This window comes from Lissotriton helveticus, chromosome 11 (assembly GCF_964261635.1).
Source record: "Lissotriton helveticus chromosome 11, aLisHel1.1, whole genome shotgun sequence".
NCBI classification, from domain to species: Eukaryota; Metazoa; Chordata; class Amphibia; order Caudata; family Salamandridae; genus Lissotriton; species Lissotriton helveticus.
The window spans coordinates 1,049,926,951-1,049,946,651 of NC_136072.1; the positions used below are offsets into that span (position 1 = coordinate 1,049,926,951).

The 19,701-nt window shown below is 47.8% G+C and overlaps 1 protein-coding gene across 2 annotated transcripts in view; it reads left to right on the forward strand.

The window, feature by feature from the left end:
- Positions 1-19,701, forward strand: part of SETD1B (SET domain containing 1B, histone lysine methyltransferase) — a 396,685-nt gene that overhangs the window by 302,478 nt on the left and 74,506 nt on the right. For both annotated transcript variants that reach the window (XM_078667538.1, XM_078667539.1), the window contains exon 14: positions 4,478-4,641. In XM_078667538.1, the coding sequence (XP_078523664.1) occupies positions 4,478-4,641 (164 nt within the window). The remainder of the gene's footprint in view (positions 1-4,477; positions 4,642-19,701) is intronic.

Sequence of the window (19,701 nt, forward strand, 5' to 3'; positions counted from 1 at the left end):
GGGATTTTTGGACGTGCATTGACAAATCTAAATTTGAAGTAAGTCTTATCCCTGAATCAAAATTAAAAACTTGTTCTATGGTGGTGTTCTGGGAATACAGCATATATTTACAATGTTTGCTTTTTGCAGGGTTAAATATCATTAATTTCATTTTAGAGTGGTTAAGCTCTTATCCATGTTCTTTAAAAAAAATCATTCAGGTGCTGCTAAAGACAAATTTGAAATCAGCAGAATGTCACCAGCAAATAGATGCGTGGGCACTCTCCTGCCTGCCACTTTAGGAGAGTCACAACCGACCCACTACATTGTTTATATGTAGTTAGAACAATGTGGGTGGCAAGACACATCCCTGTCTGACCCCACATACATTCTTATTGAGTTGTCGCTGCTCCCCCAACCAGACCCTAGCATAGTTGGTCTTGTGTACCCGAAAAAGAATTGTCAGTAGATTTTGCAGAATGTCCACCTTATGTAAAGTTGACCAAAGCGTTGCCCTTGGGACTAGGTTTAAGGCTACGCGCAAGTCAACAAAGGCTAGAAAAAGCAGATTCCTGTTGACTGCTACTGCCTTCCAGAAGATGCAGTTGAACCTGAATAGCTGATCGACCATACTAGTACTACTTCTGAACCCCACCTGGATATTGGAAATTACGTGTCCGTCTCAATCTAGTTCAGGAGGTGTACCGCAACTTGCTTACAGAAAATCTTCTGTGAAAGATTAATTAAGCTAATCAGACGATAGTTACTCGTATCGCTATGCAAGCCTTTCTTATAGATTGGAATAATCTGTGCAAAAAGCAAAGTAGCGCGAATCTTCAATCCTTTTAAGATGGAATTGAATGGTGATTTAATGGAAGGCCTAAACTTCCAAATGTGATTTGAAGAGTTCATTTGGGATCCAGTCAGAGCATGGCATTTTGTTAAAGAACTAGACCTAATTGTCTCTGCTGTCTCCCTGTACTCGTGTCAGAGTAATTTGTGTCTTCAGCTTTGCTGCGGACAAAGGATTAATAACTGTCCTTGCTGTGCCCGCACTACAGGAGTATACATTGGAAAACTACGCTACCCAGTCTTTGGGTTGCAAAAAATAGTCTTATCGCCTTCCTACCACCCCTGTCCCTCTGTGCCAGAGTAGTCCAAAATCCTACATTGTACTTCGAGCTCACGGCTGTGGATAGCTCATCCCAGAGAGCATTTTCCCAGTCCCTCTCAGCATTTACCAGCTTCCTTTTAATAATTTGCCCTGCACAAAGCAAGCTGAACCTATTTTTCTATTTGGCTGCTAACAGATGCCCCGTTTCGGCCACCATACAGGCATTAGTCTCCAGGGAGTCTCTTTCGGGCTCCTGTAGTAATATCTATCCAAAAGCATGGTACAATGATTTTCACGAAGAATGCACTTAATGTCCTGTGTTCCAACATCATCCAGCAGCCTCCTTTCTGATTTAGGATAGGTTTTGTTCTTCAAGATTGTGATTTCTAAATTTGATTGTCTGTGTAGCTTTCTCTTTTCCTTTTATCCTCTATGGATAGTGGAGGGTGATAAGTCGTCTTGATGATTGGGACAGGTGTTTCTCTAGCGCTTGCTAAAGATACAGGTTTCCAGAACCCAGTTTGATGACTAGGGTTATTTCAAAATGTTTGGAATCCGTGGGAAGATTGTTCTATCAAAAAAATAAATGCCTATGTTAATACAACTGTTCTATACCTTCCTCCTCTTCATTCTCCTTTATAATAAGCCAATGTTCAACTCTCAAGAGTTCAACACTGTTTATACTGGTTCTTCTCTAACATCTTTGCAGTTTGTACCTGTGCTCGCACCAAGAAATTCTATTCCACCTACCATTTCTGATGAGTAGGTGACCGTCCCAGAAGTAATACAGAAAAGATAAAAAGTGTGTTATATTGTAATGAAATCTGCTTTATCTGACTACTTTTGGAAGTCTTAGCCAAACAAACTAAAATAAGGCTGGAAACTTTGTAACCTAATGTTGACTCATACTTCTCAGACCTACTGTGATGGAGAAGGCGCTTTGGTCAGAATGGGCAGAACAGATAAGATCAAAGCTTGGATTAGTGTATAGGATGAGGTCTAGTGTATAGCAACTCTGCAAGATGCATCTTTTGGAAAAGAAACTGAAACAACCTATCTAGGCATTATTCATCCAGGTGGATCCACTGGTGCAATGGCTACTGCGAGTATTGCAACAAAAAATTGTGTTTTTCAGTGGAACCAACTATGAGAACCACATTTGAATATTTTAGTTTAAGGAAATGTTTGGACTCCTGATGGATTCAGTAATCCAACCTTCTCAGAGGTATATATTTGGGAGCTCCCGGCTGGGTTCCGAAATCCAGAAACTTTGTGCAGCTTAAGAAACAACACTCATTCGGCAGGCTTTATTCATCCTCGTCTGGTTCGTTAGCTATTAAATCCTACTTGGAAAGAACTTATAACTTTAGAAAGTCTGCTCTGTTTGTTTTTTAAGTCGTCCATCGTGGTGTTATTCTAGGCTACAAAGAAGCAAAGGCTGCTAATTTCATATTACTAATCTTGTGTATGTCTAAGCGTACTCTACAACATTGTCTTTTTCTCCACACTTATACAATCATGCTCATTCAGTCAGTGCAACAATATTATAGATGAATTTCGAAAGGCTTGTACCTTTTCCAGTTGTATGTCAACTTCCCCATGTGCATATTCACTGGATGTTTCTAATAAGGTGACATTTATCAAGGTGTATTGATATTGTGTAGGACTCCAGAGTGTAGCACAGACATTTATCTTATAGTTCTGTTTCAACTTCAGGATCCATGGCAGGTGGTGGCAAAACCTCTTTCTAGCGCTAACCTGGGAAGTCATTTTAGACCATGGATTTTGCAGTCGTGAAGGCCCATCTTTATGAAGCATTTAGAAGAGAGGGTTAGATAAGAGGATCATTTTGCAGCCTTACTGTAGCTATGTTTTCTTGTGGTGGGAGACGGTTGCTTACCAAAACTTAGTTCACATGGAAACAAACTTATTTAAGGCACCATGCCTCCAATGTCATGCTCCTTGCCCTCCTCTTTATTTCAGCATGAGTGTGCTGAAATAAAGAGTTCTCTTTATTTTATTGGACTTGACTGTGAGATTGAATTCTGACGAAGAGACAAAGCTTAATTTAGTGAAACTACCTGCTTACAACCAGTATGCATACACGTGTGTCTAGTCAAACCCCGAATAAATCTCCTATCTCATTTGGAAATGAAAAACAAAGCAGAAGTCTTCTTTCCAGTGGCACACAGGTATTAGGATTAAAGGTCCTTCCATATACCCATGCTTTCTTCAAAACCCTCAGCACGATTGGAAAAATGCACATTTTCTGGTGGCATAATATCAGTTGTTCCTAGTGAAAGAACATATGCAGTGGTACTCTGGACAGTGATCAGAGTCACTTAATTCTCCAAGTGACTAATGAGAAATATTCCCTCAGTTGCAGGTCGTTCTTCTAATGTTGCTGCTGAATAGTTAGCTTTTATCCTATCGAACAAGTATAAGTGGATTACTGTGACCTTTTCAAAATAAATCATGCGTTCCCGTACCTGTGAAAAAGGCCACCAAATTATGCAAGTGTTTTTTGATATTTGGTAAACAAAAATTTCACAGCTCATCAGCTGTTTCAGCAGTATTCCTTACATTTGTTTTCCATGATTATGGCTTTGGTTGGAGTACCTCTTTATCTTAGAGTGCGGAAAACTGGTTATCCAGAAGAACATCCAATTCAGAGAGGACCTACTCCCTTCAGTTGATTCAGAGGGTGACATGCCTTTCCCCAAATAAACCTGTCATGGGTATATCATGTAATTGGTCTGATTCAACTGACTCAGAACTGAGTTGTTGGTTGCAATTGTGGGCATCACCTTAGATTACTGTCCATCTGCTCATATTTTTATCAGAATAGCTATGAGAAGGGCACAATGATTATTTGAGAATAATTTTGATCAAAAACTGAAATGTATCCAACTAATTGACTATATTTATATTAAATGTTTTAGTTGCATTTTCGAATGCTGTAGTTGTCAATTAATATCAGTCTTGCATAATGCTCTTATCAAATTGTCTTCCTTCATTCACCTTGTTTTCATTGACTTGCTTGCAGTTGTATCAATGTTGAATAGATGTTCATTTCAATAAACCTACACATTAAATGTGCAGTGTTTTTAAGAATCCTAATATATAATCTTTCCTGTAACATACTTTTTCAGCAAGCCTCATAATTTCACCTTGTTCCTAGATTTTGCTTGGAAACAAAAGGCCAAATGTTCATTGTGCATCAATGTACTAGCTAGCTGGTCCTTGTTACTTTTCTCTCAGTGGCCATTATTGTATATCTACTGGCACTTCAGCAAACTAGATCTAATTTTTAATCTGTTGCCATATGCCTACAGTAAATGCATTCAAGTGCAAAAATATTTTTTGTCCTTAACCGCCTTCTACCAACCAGTGTTATTTCTCCCAAGAAGAAAAGGAGAGAAGATGGGCTTAGGGAACATGTTACAGGTTGTGCCCGCAGTGAAGGATATTACAAAATTGATAACCGAGATAAAGCTAAATACCTCAATAGCCGTGCAATTGCTGATGAACCGCCAGTTGATACACAGGTATGTATAATGATTTATAGATGTTGCAGTTGTTTCTGTATTAATTTCACTTGAGGTATTTCGACAAAAAGATTTCTTGGTGTGCTGTTTCATGATCCGTGTTTGTAGCTCTTCAAAACTAGCAGTAGCTTCTTTCTGTTATCCCAAATTATTTAACTTTACGTAATGTGGGAAATAAAATTATTTTTAACTATCTGTATTTAGAAAAAAATGTTTTTGGAGTAATCTGGATTTTGGAATGCTATGTCGTTTCCTTATAGCAATAGCAAAATTGAAGTAGCCTTAAGCAGCAAAAGCTGCTCTATTTCAAAGGGTAAGCTGAATGGCAGAAGTGGATCAATAATTTAAACCTTTGAGCACATAGATCATTGTACGCATTTTGGATTAAAAGATGAATAGACTGGGTATTGTACAGGATGCCTTATCTGGGGAGGAGATGTGGTCTAGGGCTTCCATCTTTAAAATCTGGGGACCACGGTTCAGATCCTGGCCTTAGTGCTTGTTTCAACAGTGCATGATTGTGGGCAAATAACCTAATCTCCCTGTGCTTAAACAACAAGTGTGAAATGTATTTGTGTAATCCACAGTTGTGAGAAAGTGGCTCTATATATACTGGACAATAATGAAGTACAGTGTGTATAGAATCCACAAACCCCAAAGGTATAACAGAGGTTAAAGTCAGGACTGACCTTACTCTCAAAAGTGGTAGCTTGGTCGAGCAGTAAAGCAGTACCAGAGGGCAGTGCAAAGCATTTGTTGTACACACTCAGTCAGCAAAGGATTTCACACACTCAAAGACTGAACTCCAGGCCAATGGTTTTTATATCCAAAGTTATAGTTGTTTTATTTTTAGAACCAACAGGCATAAAAATATACTTTGCTAGATATGCGAACTCTCATGTAATTACTTTGCAAGGAAGCAACAAAGTTGGTGAACACAATAGGTAGAGAAGTTGCTGAAGGTAACTCAAGTCTAGACACACTTTAGCATTGAGCTCAATGGATTGTTACCATAAAAGCACAGTTGATTACAGTACAGATTACTTTAGTAGTTCCAGGACTAGATCCTAGATTCAGTCCTGGGGTCTAAGCTGAAACCAGATTAGCAAAAGCGTTTTAGTTACTGTGGTGAATTTTCATGAAGATAAAGCTGTTTTAAAAGTTCACACTTGGAAACTTTTCAATGTCAATCTGACAATGTTATTCAATGGGAGAAAATTCAGGTTGCAGGTAAAGTATGATCGCGTTAGTTTTGTAATCCGGTACTGGGCTTCTAGGGCCAGCACTGGGGTCTGAACTTAAAACAGGTAGGTAATTGTGTTTCAGTATTTCGTCTGATTTTTAAAGAATATTTCAAGTTTTCAAAAGTAGGCACTTAGAAGAAATTTCATAGAAAAGCAGACAATGGCTTTCTCTGGAGAAAATACAGATTACTAGTGAACCCGGTAAGGATTACTTTTGCGGTTCAGCACTGGGCTGCAAGGTACAGTGCGGGCTTCTCGTCTGCTTGCAGGTGAGTACTTCGGAATTCGTACTTCTGCTGATTTCATATGAATATTTGCAGTTTTCAAAACTTCACACTTAGAACATTTTCGAGTCAAAATGGGTCACTATTATCCAAAGGCAGATAAGTGAGTTACCGGTTTCCAGGTGGGTACTTGACTGTTGAAGTTAAGGTTCCGGGTGTAGACTATGGGGTCCCCCAGGGTCAGGTAAGTATAGTTGGTTCCGCCCCAGCAGCGCAGGGCCGGCCGGGTGCAGAGGTAGGTAGGCCCAATGATATCCAATGAGGGAAAGGGGGCCATCGGTTGGTGGCTGCTGGCTAGCAGGCCACGCGGCTGTGGGAGCTGGGCTCCTGGTCACTTGCTCAGGGCAAGGGGGGGGAAGTAGGATAGGACAAAGGTGGCACAGCCAGTGGCACTCATGCTGCTGGGTGCAGGGTGCTCTAGAGCCGTCGGGCGCTCAATGTTATCCAATGGGAAAGGTCAAAAAGGAACAAAGGCTGCAGGCTCGGGGACGGAGACTCTCCAGGGGCGACCAGCACTTCGAGAGGTAAGTTGGGATCTTGGAGCAGAGGTAGGTACCCCAAAGGGAGGCACAGGGGGCAGAGGTAGGTACCCCAAAGGGAGGCACAGGGGGCTGTAGGGCGCCGGGGTGTCTTTGGGTGTCGGAAAAGCTTACCCTCGGCTGGTCGCGGTTGGGGTGGCCCCTATTTCTGAGTCTGCAGGCGTCGGCTGGTTCGTCGAGGAGAGTCTTTGGGCACTGGACTTCGGGTCCCAGTCGCCAGGAGGACGTCCTCCTGGTCTTGGTTCGGTTGGGCCCGGCCTCGGCGGGTGCAGAGTGGGCTGGTCCGGAGCTTCCTGGTTGGCACCAGGTGGGTTGTTGCAACAGAGCCTCTGCTGATGGGAGTCCCAGTCTTTAAGATGGTCAAGGCAGGCAGGTCCTCCAGGTGTCCTAAGGTTGCTGTCCGCAGGAGTCGCCGGGATTAGGCAGGAGCAGGTTCCAGGATCGACAGGCCGGTAGGGCTGGGGCCAAGTCAGGTGTTGTCGTCCTGTTGTTAGCAGCTGCACGGTGGGTCTTCTTTTTTTTTTTTTGTCCTCATTTTGCCCTTGGAAAACCACATAGGAACACAAGGAGAGGGAAATGAACTGTACTGTCACAGATAAACTGGTAGTGCCATCAACCGGCTGATATTGACACTCAGTATTGTTCAAGCTCTCCAAGGGGTGCGCCGCGAGATGTTAACCACGAAAGAACAATATTGCTGCTATTCAATACCCATTGTAGATCGGGGAGGCCATGACAATTGGGTAAATCGAGGGAGGAGAGCAAACCAAGCAGCGTTAATCATCGGACAGTGGGGAGAAAAAAAAGAAGAAAAAAAACCACGGTCAAAAGAAAAATAATTTAAACCCAATTTAAAAGGTGCCAAAAGCCACGTTTATCGGGGTTATCAGATCTTGCTAGATCGATTTTAGACGTATGCAGAACTGATATACGCCAGTCTAACAGAGTGGGAGGCAGTGATTCTTTCCATTTCCTGCAGATTTCTCTCCTTGCCAAGAGGATACACTAGAACAATAGTTTTTTGACAGGACCGTGGATTTCCAGTGATGATCCGAAAATTGCGAGCATTGCATTGATTGAGATTTGATACCCCAAAGATGTTGACAACAGAGTACTGCTAGAGTCCCAATAAAGTGACAGTAATGGGCATTCGAAGAACATGTGTAGATCCGTGGCTGCGAGCAGCCCACACTTAGGGCACGCCACGGTGGAGTCGATTGAGAACTTTGATAACCTCTGTGGAGAATAGTACGCCCTATGTAGCGTAAAAAGATGGTTCCTACGCAACCACGCTGGCTTCACTGTGTCCCACAGGATCTTAAAGGAGGAGGACCAGATGTTTTCGAGATCTTTTCCAATAAATGAAGAGCTCCACAGTGGTTCGGGTAGAATGAAGTCACCGTCGACCTCTTCTAGTAACAAATTGTACCAGAACGAGATCTCCTTAGTTACAGGATGTTTGTCCATCATCAGGGTCAATATTCTACTATACCCTCCCATTTGGAATCTTCCCCTAACAGAGCTCTGTGCATGGGCCCAACTCACTATCTGTAGATATTTAAATCTTGATAGACCCAACCCCACTCTGGCTGATAAGTAATCCCAAGGTAGCAAAACACCGTCTGAATAGAGGTCCCCCCAGACCTCCAGACCGGCCTCTCTCAGGGGTGTTGCCAAGCTATCGAGAAGCCACACCAGACAACCCGGAGAGTCCCACAGTGGAGACCTACTTGCAAAGTACTCCACCTTTATAGCACCTCTTAATTTAACCCATGTCCTTGTAAAACCCAACAAAATCTTTAACTTAACCTTTTTAAAAAACGTAGGATCCCGAACTTAAGCAAAAAACCCTGCTGGCCTACTCCCTCTCCTCTAAGTAGTGCGGCAAACATACTGCCTACCCCTACATTAGTCGGCATTTTAAGCAGCATCCTCGCATGGGAACATTGAAAAGCCCAAGCGTAGAGTTGTAAGTCAGGTGCTGCCAAACCCCCCTTTTCTCTGCGGCGCCTGATCTTTTTCCATGCTATCCGTGGTATATGGTCATTCCAAATAAAAGAACTAATATGGCCTTGAAGTTTTGTTAAAATAGAGGGTTCAAAGTGTAAAGGGACAGTATTGAGCAAAAAGGTGATTTTGGGTAAGATAGACATTTTAACCAGGTTAGCTCTACCTAAGATGGAAAGAGGGAGCGAAGACCAAGACCTCATAAGCTTTCTACAGTCCCTCGCAACAATATCAAAGTTCAACGGTACGATGTTATCTATGTCCTTTACGATGGTGAGACCCAGATAACGCATAGAATGACTTAGCTGAGTCCCTGCCACTGGCTCGGCCTCATTCTACTGCATCATCTCCGTTTTGGATGCATTGATTTGATATCCAGATAACTCACCATAGTTATGTGCCAGTGCGATGACTGCGGGGAGTGCTGTACGCTGATCTGAGGAACAAAATAAGAATGTCATCTGCGTAGAGGGCTACTTTCCTCTCCCATCCCCCATAGATAAAAGGCTTGATATCAACATCTCCCTCAGCCGTTGGGCCAAGGGTTTGATGTATAAATCAAATAGGAGAGGGGAGAGGGGGCAGCCCTGCCTGGTACCCCGAGTGATGTTAAAAGGGGCAGACAATTCCCCGTTGACCAATAAGGAAGCTGTGGAGTTCCGATACAGTAGGCTCACCGTTCTGCGGAAGCCCTCCCCAATGTTGAATTTCCCCAAGACCCCCGACCGGAATGTCCAATTCACCCTGTCGAAGGCCTTGGTGGCATCCAACGTGATCACAGCTAGGGGCAGAGAGTCCGCGGTTGCCATATCAATGGCTCCCAGTAGATCGTAAGTCAGCTCAGAGCTGGCGACCCTTCACAAAGCCTCGTTGGTCCTGATGTAGAATATAGGGTGCCACCTCACCCAGTCTTCTGGCAAGGACAGATGTAAAAAGCTTATAGTCCGAATTTAAAATGGCGATCGGCCTGTATGACCCGCAGCTATCAGCTGGTTTACCAGGCTTCAATATCAGAGTGATTGAAGCGTCGTTCCAAGAATCAGGTGGGGACAACCCCTCCTGGAAGATCTGATTGAACAACTGGGTTAAGAAAGGGACTATTGTTGGTAATAGGGCCAGATAGATCTCCGAGGGGAGGCCATCGGGGCCTGATGCCTTGCCCTTCTTACTATCTGTGAGAGCTCTAATGACCTCTTCATTCGTAATGGGTCTGTCTAAGATAGTTTTCTGGTCGAGCGAAAGAGAAGGAAGGGATACTCCGATCAGCCAATCATCCACTTGCCTCACCTCGATGGTTTTGTCCTCATGATAGATGTCCTTAAAAAAATCACGAAAGGCACTTCTGATGTCACTATCTACCAAGTGAGTCACTTCTTCAACTTTAATATGATCTATATTGTTTCTGACTCGATCTGTTTTTACCTTCCACGCCTGGAGCTTACCTGCACATTCTCCATATTCAAAATGGGCCATCTTACTGGCCTCCCATCTCTGGAGAACTCGTGCATTCAAGGTTGAGCCCAATTCTCCTTTTAATGTGCTTAGCTTATTTTGCCAATCTTTATGAATTTCTGGTGGCGCTGTAGGATGTAACAGAATATTCTCCTGCACCTTAGCCAGATCGGCTTCCAACGAGGTGACCGTGTCTCTATAGATCTTCCTTTTATACGAGACCTTGTTGGTGATTAGGCCTTTGCAGAAAAGCCTTAAATGCATCCCAGACGCAACCTGGGGAAGCGGACCCGATGTTATTATCGAAAAAACCCTGTGCTTTCTGATTTTAAAAAGGAAGTGTCGTCTGGAGCATTGAGGAAGGATCGGTCAAACGACCATGTTCTAGGTGTGGTTTTTAACAGGCCGACCAGTTCCAGACACAAAGCTGCATGATCGGATAGATGGAAAGGAAGAAAATAAACATTTTGCACGGATTTAACTAGTTCCTGACTGACCAGCGCTAAATCTATCCTTGACTGGTGATGATACTTGTAATTACGGAATGAGATGCCCTGTTTTAGCCCAGATTTAAATCTCCATATATCCACGTACCCAAACTCCTTCATTTTTAGAATTAGGAAGGCCCTAGTTTTAGATGGAAGTATCTGTCTGTTCGACGGGGATTTATCTAGATCAGGGTCCAAGACCACATTGAAATCTCCGGCCAAATTGATTGGTTCCGGATAAAGAAGGAGATGAGAAAACACTGAACTCAAAGCTGATGGATCGTCCTGGTTAAGCCCATAATAGCCCACTATGGTGACTGGGGCCCCAGCTATAACTACCGAGACAATGAGCCATCTTCCCCCTGAGTCTGCGGTTTTATCAACTAGTCTTGCTTTTAGGGATTTTTTAAAGATAATCGCCACTCCTCTAGTGTTAGTATTTTGTGTTGTGGAAACGCAGAAATCGACCCACCTATTTTTTTTAACTAAAGAAAGAATTTAATTTTCTGTAAGATGGGTCTCTTGAAGTATGAGTACCTGAGCGTTGGAATCGCGAAGGTACTGCATAATCTTCCACTTTCTTGGACTAGAACGCAGGCCATTAATGTTCCAAGAAAGAACTTTTAACTTATCCATGGAAGCAGTTTCCACTCCGCCGCCCCCCAATACCAACCCTCAAGTCAAGGAAACGTCTACTAACAATACCGACGTTTACCTCCAGACCTATATTTCTCCATAACCAAGAAGATAACAACGAGCAAAAAAATGAGGACTTTTAAAAAAAAATGTTTACCCCCCCCCCCCCTTCGTGCTCCCCTAAACCTCCCCCCGCCCCATCGGAAACCCTTACTCTATCTGTAAATACCAGAAGATAGCACCCCTGCTGAGTTCCTGTCCTAACTAACCGTTACCTTTTACCTGTGCGTGAGTGAGAGAGAGAAAAACAAAGAAAACAAAAAAGAAAGCAGCAGAGAAAGAAATAAACGACCCTCCGATAGGGGAACAGGACATTGATTTTATAGTTTTATAGTAAGCATTAGAATTTTTACGGATTTCCTGGTCCAATAGAAAATCCCTTTAGGTTACTCTACTAGTTCCTCTAGCAATTACACTGATAGCAGCATCTCTTTCCCTTCCCATCTCCCTTAACACTACTTGTGAATTTATCTAAACTCATTTTTTTTTTCCCCTTCCTTCTCCTTTTTTTCCCCACAAAAACCATATATTACTACTTAGCTTGAGGTCCCCTTATTTTTGTCCTTATCTCTCCCCAAAGAGATTAACAGCTCATCAGCTGCCTGCACTGATCGTATGTTATGCATTGTATTATTATGCATAACCTTCAAAGCCGCTGGGAAGACTAACTGGGCTACGGCACCTAGGCTCCTAAAGGCATCTAACCTCCTCCCAAACTCCCATTGTTTGTCCAGCGTGGCCCTTGAGAGGTCTGATCTAATCTGGAAGTTAAAACCCTTCCCACTCAATGACTTCTGCTTTAGGGCCAGACTCAAGATGGACTCTTTTAGGGTGTAAGTGTGGAAGTTCACAAGTATTTTCCTCGGCTTTGTTCTTTGGGGATTCCTCCTGAAGGGGTCTCTATAGACCCCTTGGATGTCCAGAGACAACTCTTCAACCGATTGATCCAATCTCAGGGATTCTTTTAACAATTGGGTGATATAGTGCTTGATGTCCGATTCCTCACTACCTTCAGGGATATTGAGAATACGGAGGTTGCTACGACGCGCATTATTCTCCAGGGACTCCATTCTCTCCGCCAGCGTCAGATCTTCTTTTTTGAGCTTAACAATATCCATCTTGGCTTCTTCCAAGTGCAGAGACATACCTGCCACTGTATCTTCCAATCTTTCCGTTCTTATGGCGAGGCTACCTACTTTGCTATCTAAGGACTCGCAAAAATTCCGAATTTCGGATTGGATAGCTGCCGAAGCCTCAAAGCCTTTCTTGATATAAGCCGATAGAGATGAAAACATCGCCTGGAGATATGAAGCTAAAGGTGGATCAACCCCACTGCCCGGGTATGTGTCGGAGGCCATAGCCCCCCATGGGTCCTCCTGTAATAGCTCCGTGTTAATCAGCAACTTAGATGACAATGACCCTGGGTTAGATGCCAACGCCAACGATGCTGCAACCAGATGTGTTGAAGGGGGCGAGAGAATCGGCGAGAGAGTCGGCGGCTCCGTGAAATGTAAAGAGCCTTTTGGATTTTGTACATGAATAGCCGGCGGGCTAACGATCGGCGGTTCCATAGAGTATAATCCCTCTGTTGGTTTTTGTACCGGAGTATCGGAATGGAGGACAATCGGTGCTCCGCGAGGACTCACGGTCTGGGCTAGGGGGTCATCAACATTAACCGCACTCTCGTCCTCGACCTTCAATCCAGGATGAACCACAATTATGTCATGAAGCTCATTTGTGGCATCCGCTGTATTTGCCTCTAGATTTATATCCGCGTCTACCGCATCAGCCAAGTCCTGCGGGGTGTTTTCTGTAGCAGGGAGAAGCCCTGTAGCAGGTACAGGCACTAAGATAGAGGTGTTTAGATCTGTGTCTGCGCCTGATGCAGTAGGCTCATTTTGTTCCAGCGACGCCATCGTAGGAGAGGTGGCTTCAGGTGGTTGTTGGTCGGGAAGATGCAAGATTTGCGGGACAACCTTAAAATAAGACCGTAAAGACGGCGTTATCCTAGACCCTACGTTATTAGCTGCCTTAGCGTTTTTGACGCTTTTAGAGCCCTTTACCGTTTTGCAAGTGAAAGCACGTTTCGCTTTAACCTCACCAGTTAGATATGAGGAGAGTTTATTCTTTGGAGGGACCGCCTGTGCTGTCTGACTTGAAGCTGCTGTTGCCTCTGAGCTCTGTTCTGCCTCAACCCCCACACCCAAATCAGTGGGCCCCCCAGCAGTTTTGGCCTTCCTCTTAAGGGTACCTCTCCCACTCCTTCTGGCCTTAGGTTTTAGATTTGTAGTTGCATATGGGTGCTCACTTTTATACTGATCTCTATGGGAGGCGACAGACCGGGGGTCAGGCTAATATCAGGGGCCTCCAGATTCGCAGGCGCAGGTATCACAGGTATTGCGCTATGTATCTCGGGGCTCCCTAGTCTGATATAGCCTCCCTGTGATGTTTCAGCAGCAGCCTCAGCCGAGACAACTCTACACTAGGCTTTACCCCCCTTGTGTCCTTCTCTTCCTCCGCCCCCCCCCTGCACCTCCTACCAGATACCGAGGAGATACTGGAGCTGGAGCAGGGTTCCACCAAGCTTCTTCGGGGTCCCAGGAGAAGGCTGCGAATCTTCCTCCCGCGGCGGAGCTCCAGCGCAGCTAAACTCCAAAGCTGCAAGCCGAAAGCAGCCTGCCTCGTCCCTGTGCGAGAGAGCTGGTAATCAGGCTGCCTACCTGCTTCAGTCAACTCTGGGTCGGAAGGCGGGGTAAGCTCAGCTGCGGTACATCCGGCTGCAGAGTCGCGTCTTCGGTCAGCAGCTCCAGGAATGGCTGCGGAGCCAAAAAAGCACTCTCCGCCTCCACACATCAAGCGCCAAACACCGAGGCATTCGGACACCGAATTTCATCGCAAACAAAATGCCCGAATCCGAATCCGTTGATCCACCAGCCTGCCGATCCGCCGAACGGTCCCCCTCTCGCTCGACGCTCACACTCAAACCATTACGAACAGGAACTCAGGACGAAGTACCGCGACAGCTCAACTAGCTGCCGCCTTGTTTCTTCTTTTCGTATCTGAAAGAGACACGTTAGTATTAGATTCCTTACCTTAGAATATCCCCAGGCGTCAGACTGGATCCGGAAATTTTTGCGTAGCAGTACCCTTGCGCGTCGGTAGGCGTCGTCTGCGGCTCCGCGTCCGTCGTGGGCGCCGTGATGACGTTGTCGGAGTACTTAGACGCCGCCTCCGCGTGCTGACGTCAGTTCTTCTTTTTTCCGCGCCAGCAAGCGCAGATCTGGAAAAAGCAGTAACCCTAGTAATTTTTTTTTACTAACTTTTTGATCACTTTTGATTGTTCTCGAAGTCTTTCGACTCCGACGGTGCCGTAGGGATGCCCGGCTTTAAGCACTGCGATGATTGCGACCGCCTGATGTCGGTCACGGATCCTCACCGCGTGTGTTTATCTTGTCTCGGCGTCGACCATGAGGCCTGCTCCGACTGCCAGGCCCTCTCTTCGAATCCAGACGGGAGCGGTCCCTGAGGCGGTTCGAACTACGGCAGTCGGTCCCGGGCCGCGAGAGGTCCCGATCCCATGGGAGGTCGAGGGACAGGTCGCGGGCTCGGAGCCACCACAGTTCCGAGGGTAGGCCGCACTCCTCCGGGTCGAAGTCGTCGTCAGGTAAGCGGCACAAGAAGTCCAAGCGCCGTCATTCCCCCTGACGCTCGCGCGATGCGGCCGGGGGTTCGGGTGACACCACCCACGCGGCTCCGACGGAGTCGCAGGCGTCGCGCCCAGCCCCATACCCTACGGTCCCTGGGCTCAACGCGACGCCCGAGGAGATCGAGCGCTTCCTCATGGCCATGAGGAAACTCTGTCCTCCGACGAGCTCCGCGGCGCCTTCGGGCCCAGCGGACCCGTCTGGGACCCCTAGCGGGTCGGGTTCTGCCCCGACGCCGTCGGGTGCTTCGGCCCCGGCGCCGCCGACGCCTTCGGGCCCGGCGCCGCAGGTTCCCGTTATCCCGACGCCGCCGGCGCCGAGGGCCCGGCGCCGAGGGGTTCAGTTGTTCCAGCGCCTTCGGGCCCGGCGCCGCAGGACGCCGCTGGGCCTCCTTCGGGATCTGGTTCGTCGCCGGTGGACCTTACGACCTCCCCGGCGTCGGACCCTCAGGTGTCGCCTCCGGCTCCCCGGTTCCACCTTCGTTCCTGTTCCGGCGCCGGGATGGCCCCGATGGGCGCCGCTCCAGACGTCGTTTGGGGAGTTTCACTTCTATGAACAGGCCCCATTAGTTGAGAACCCTGAGTTTCAGGAGATGGGTGATGAAGAGGACTGGGAGGGGTCTGAGGACCCTCTGACCAGGGAGTGTCTGTCTCATGAGGACTGGACAGGAGACCTTGGGGAGGCCAGTGGCCTGGACACCTCTCCAGACACTGGTTTTGTCTCCCCTCCTACCGTGGCTTCGGAGGAGGGGGCAACATATAGTGTGGTGCTGATGAGGGCTGCCAAGGCCTTGGGCCTTGAACTCCCCGTCGCGGCCGTGAGGACCAACCTCCTCACTGAGGTCCTTAAACCGCAGTCAAGCTCGGCCGAGCCTCTGCTGCCCTTTAATGAGGCCTTGACCGACGTTCTTCTGGGCACTTGGTCCAAGCCCGCTACGGGTTCGCCCGTAGATAGGAACGTGGCCAGACGCCACCCCCCAGCCCCGGGCGACCCATGTTTCAAAAAAAGTCAAAAGTCAAAAGATCTTTATTCGGAATAAAAACATCCATAAAAGTGCGACAAATTCAATCAAAACAATACAGTACAGTAATATATCAGCTGGCTAAAAGACAAAAGGCCAGTCAGTCAATTTCACATCAACATACAAAGTATCTCTCCTTTTTAAAAGCAACAACCTTTACACAATTTAAAAAGTGATTTCTAAAAACATAGTTAAAAAGGATAAATGTTATCAGCATCATTAATAGGTCCACATAAGTAATGTGCAAAATGCAAAAATTTACAAAATAAAATTACAAAGTGCAAAAAGAGCACATGTGCGGATGTTATACATCAATGTGTAAAGTGGCTCGTGAACGGACGGCAGCTTTGAGGAAGCAACTCACTCTGAGTATTACTTCATCTGATCCCAGTGATAAAAAGGACCTCAATGCAGTTCTAAAACTAGACAAATTATGTTTTCTACAATAGGGCATTAAATAATGAGCGGAGAGATTTTTATAAAAAACACAGAAAAACAAAAAGTGCATAAGGCTCTGTTTCATATTGGGGTTACATGGGCAATACAAGGTTTCTAAATGTTTGTTGTAGCCCAGAGGGAAGTTTAGTAAATTTACTATACTCCCATCTCGAAAGCGAAACAATAACCTCCTATTCCATCTGCCAAGGTGTAAACATAAATACCTATGTGGGGGACCTGGATTTTTAGAGTGAGGTTCAAAATAACCCTTGTATTTCATGATAGTACACTTTGACAGGTTCTTCCTCTCACGCTCGTCTCTATACAGCTGATATAGTGCCCTATGAATAATGGTTTTATGAGTACGATTTATTAAACTGGGTGATGTAAACAAAAAACCATGTCCTACGCTATCAAGGCAATCTTTTACAGCTTTTAGCCATGGTATACAGTGTGCCCTATCACACTTTAAACAGTCCAAGATTATGTCACCCATGTTTCCTATCCTCCCACCCTACCCCCGAGACCCTGGTCATCCAGGCCTCCAATTCCCAAACCGCATTCCCGTCGGCCCCGCCGGACAGGGAATCCAAGAGGTATGACCAGTATGGAAGAAGATCTTCTCATCCCTTAGTCTGGGCCTGCGGTCTTCCAACACCGCCTGCCTCTTGGGACGTTACACCCACTCTGTGTGGGATAAGGTCGCGGAGGTGCTGCCAGAGTGTCCGTTGGAGGTACGGGCCAAACTCGGCCAAGCCCTTGTGGAGGGCCGGGATGCAGCCAAGTATTCCATCAGGTGTGGGCTGGATACCACCGACTCGCTAGGTAGGGCGATGGCAACGACGGTGGCGGTCAGACGCCACGGCTGGCTGAGGTCCGCCAACTTCTCGGCAGATGTCCAGAACACACTCATGGACATGCCGTTCGATGTCCGTCGTCTCTTTGGTGACAAGGCAGACCATGCGCTTGAGCGCTTTAAGGACTCCAGGGCTACGGCCAAGTCCTTGGGCCTCTCGGGCCAGCGCCAGCAATCGGCTGCCTTTCACTCCTTTCGTGGCCACGGAAGGGGTGCGCCCACACGCGCCGCCAGCCACGCTCCGCAGGGCAATACCCAACGCGGTGGCAGCCGTGGGAACCGCCGTCCGGGCGGTCAGGGGCAACGGCGAGGTCAGTCCACACCTTCCCCCGCAGCATCCGCCTCAAAACCCTCCTAGTCCGTGCTTTCAGGCCCATGTGACGCCAGTGGGGGGCAGGGTTCGCCATCACCACCTCCACTGGCGCACTGTCACATCGGACAGGTGGGTGCTGCAAATCGTCCGAAGGTGCTACTCCCTCCCCTTCGAGGCGACTCCTCCAGCCATGCCACCGCAGAACCACCGTGTATCGGGGGATCATTTGCGACTTCTGCAGGAGGAAGTTACGGCCCTCTTGGCCAAGGGGGCCATCGAGCGCGTTCCTGGGCCAGAAGTAGGGTGTGGTTGCTACTCCCACTACTTTCTGGTACCCAAGAAGGGCAAAGGGGGCCTACGCCCTATCTTGGACCTACGGAACGTCACTGGCTCAGGTCCTAGCTGCCCTGGACCCAGGAGACTGGTTGGTAGCGTTGGACTTGCAGGACGCTTACTTTCATATCCCCGTCCTGCCTGCCCACCGGCGCTACCTGCGGTTCATGGTGGGCCACGAGCACTTTCAGTTTACCGTGCTCCCCTTTGGCCTTACCAGCGCCTCACGGGTGTTCACAAAGGTGATGGCGGTGGTCGCAGCTCCTCTGCGCAGGTTAGGGGTTTCAGTCTTCCCCTACCTCGACGACTGGTTGTTGAAGGCGGGCTCGCCCCAAGCAGTCGTCAGCCACCTCCAGACGACGGCAGACCTCCTGCACCAGCTGGGGTTCTCCCTCAATGTGCCGAAGTCACACCTGTGCCCCTCTCAGAAGCTCCTCTTCATCGGAGCGGTTCTGGGCGCGGTTTCGGGTTTATCCGCCCGAACAGCGGGTCCGGGATATTCAGGCTCTGATTCCCATCTTTCAGCCGTTATCCCGGGTTTCGGTCAGGTTGACGCTGCGGCTTCTGGGGCAGATGGCCTCCTGCATCCTACTGGTGCATCATGCCAGGTGGCGGATGCGGGCTCTGCAGTGGGATTTGAAGTTTCAGTGGGCCCAGCATCAGGGCAACCTATCCGACCACGTCCTGATCTCGGAGGGCACTGCGAGACAGCTGCAGTGGTGGCTTACGGACCGCGATTGGGTCAGCGGCAGATCCCTCTCCCTTCCCCAACCGGAGCACGTAGTTGTGACGGACGCGTCCCTCCAGGGCTCGGGGGGCCACATGGGAGAGGCGGAGATCAGAGGCCTCTGGTCTCCGGCGGAGACCCGGCTCCACATCAACCTGTTGGAGCTCCGGGCGATTCGTCTGGCACTGAAGGCATTCCTCCCCTCTGTCCGGGGGAGTGTAGTGCAGGTATTCACGGACACCACCACCGCCATGTGGTACTGCAACAAACAAGGCGGGGTGGGGTCGTGGATCCTTTGTCAGGAGGCTCTTCGCCTTTGGCAATGGCTGGAACGCCAGGGCGTGACCCTGGTGGCTCAACACCTGGCAGGTTCTCTGAACGCCAGGACGGACGAGCTCAGCCGTCGGTGCATGATGGATCACGAATGGCGTCTGAACTCGGACGTGGCGCAAGGCCTCTTTCAGCGATGGGGAGAGCCTTGGTTAGATCTATTCGCCACCGAAGAGAACGCGCAATGTCATCAGTTCTGCGCGTTGGAATTTCCAAGGCGGCACTCGCTCGGAGACGCTTTTCGTCGCGAGTGGAGTTGCGGTCTGTTGTACGCCTTTCCGCCTATACCACTTCTGCCCAGAGTGCTGAAGAAGATCAAGCGCGACCGGGCCCTAGTCATCCTTGTGGCTCCGGACTGGGCGAGAAGGTACTGGTATCCAGAGCTACTCAGTATGTCAGTCGATCCCCCGGTTCGTCTGCCTCTTCAGGAGGACCTTCTGTCGCAGCAGCAGGGGACGGTCCTCCACCCAAACCTGTCCAGTCTCCACCTCCATGCTTGGAGATTGAGCGGCGACAGTTGAGGCCATTTGACTTGCCTCCTGAAGTTTGTAACATCATTCTGGCAGCCAGGCGTCCCTCCACAAAGTCGGTATACGCCTGCAGGTGGAACAGATTTGTGGCATGGTGC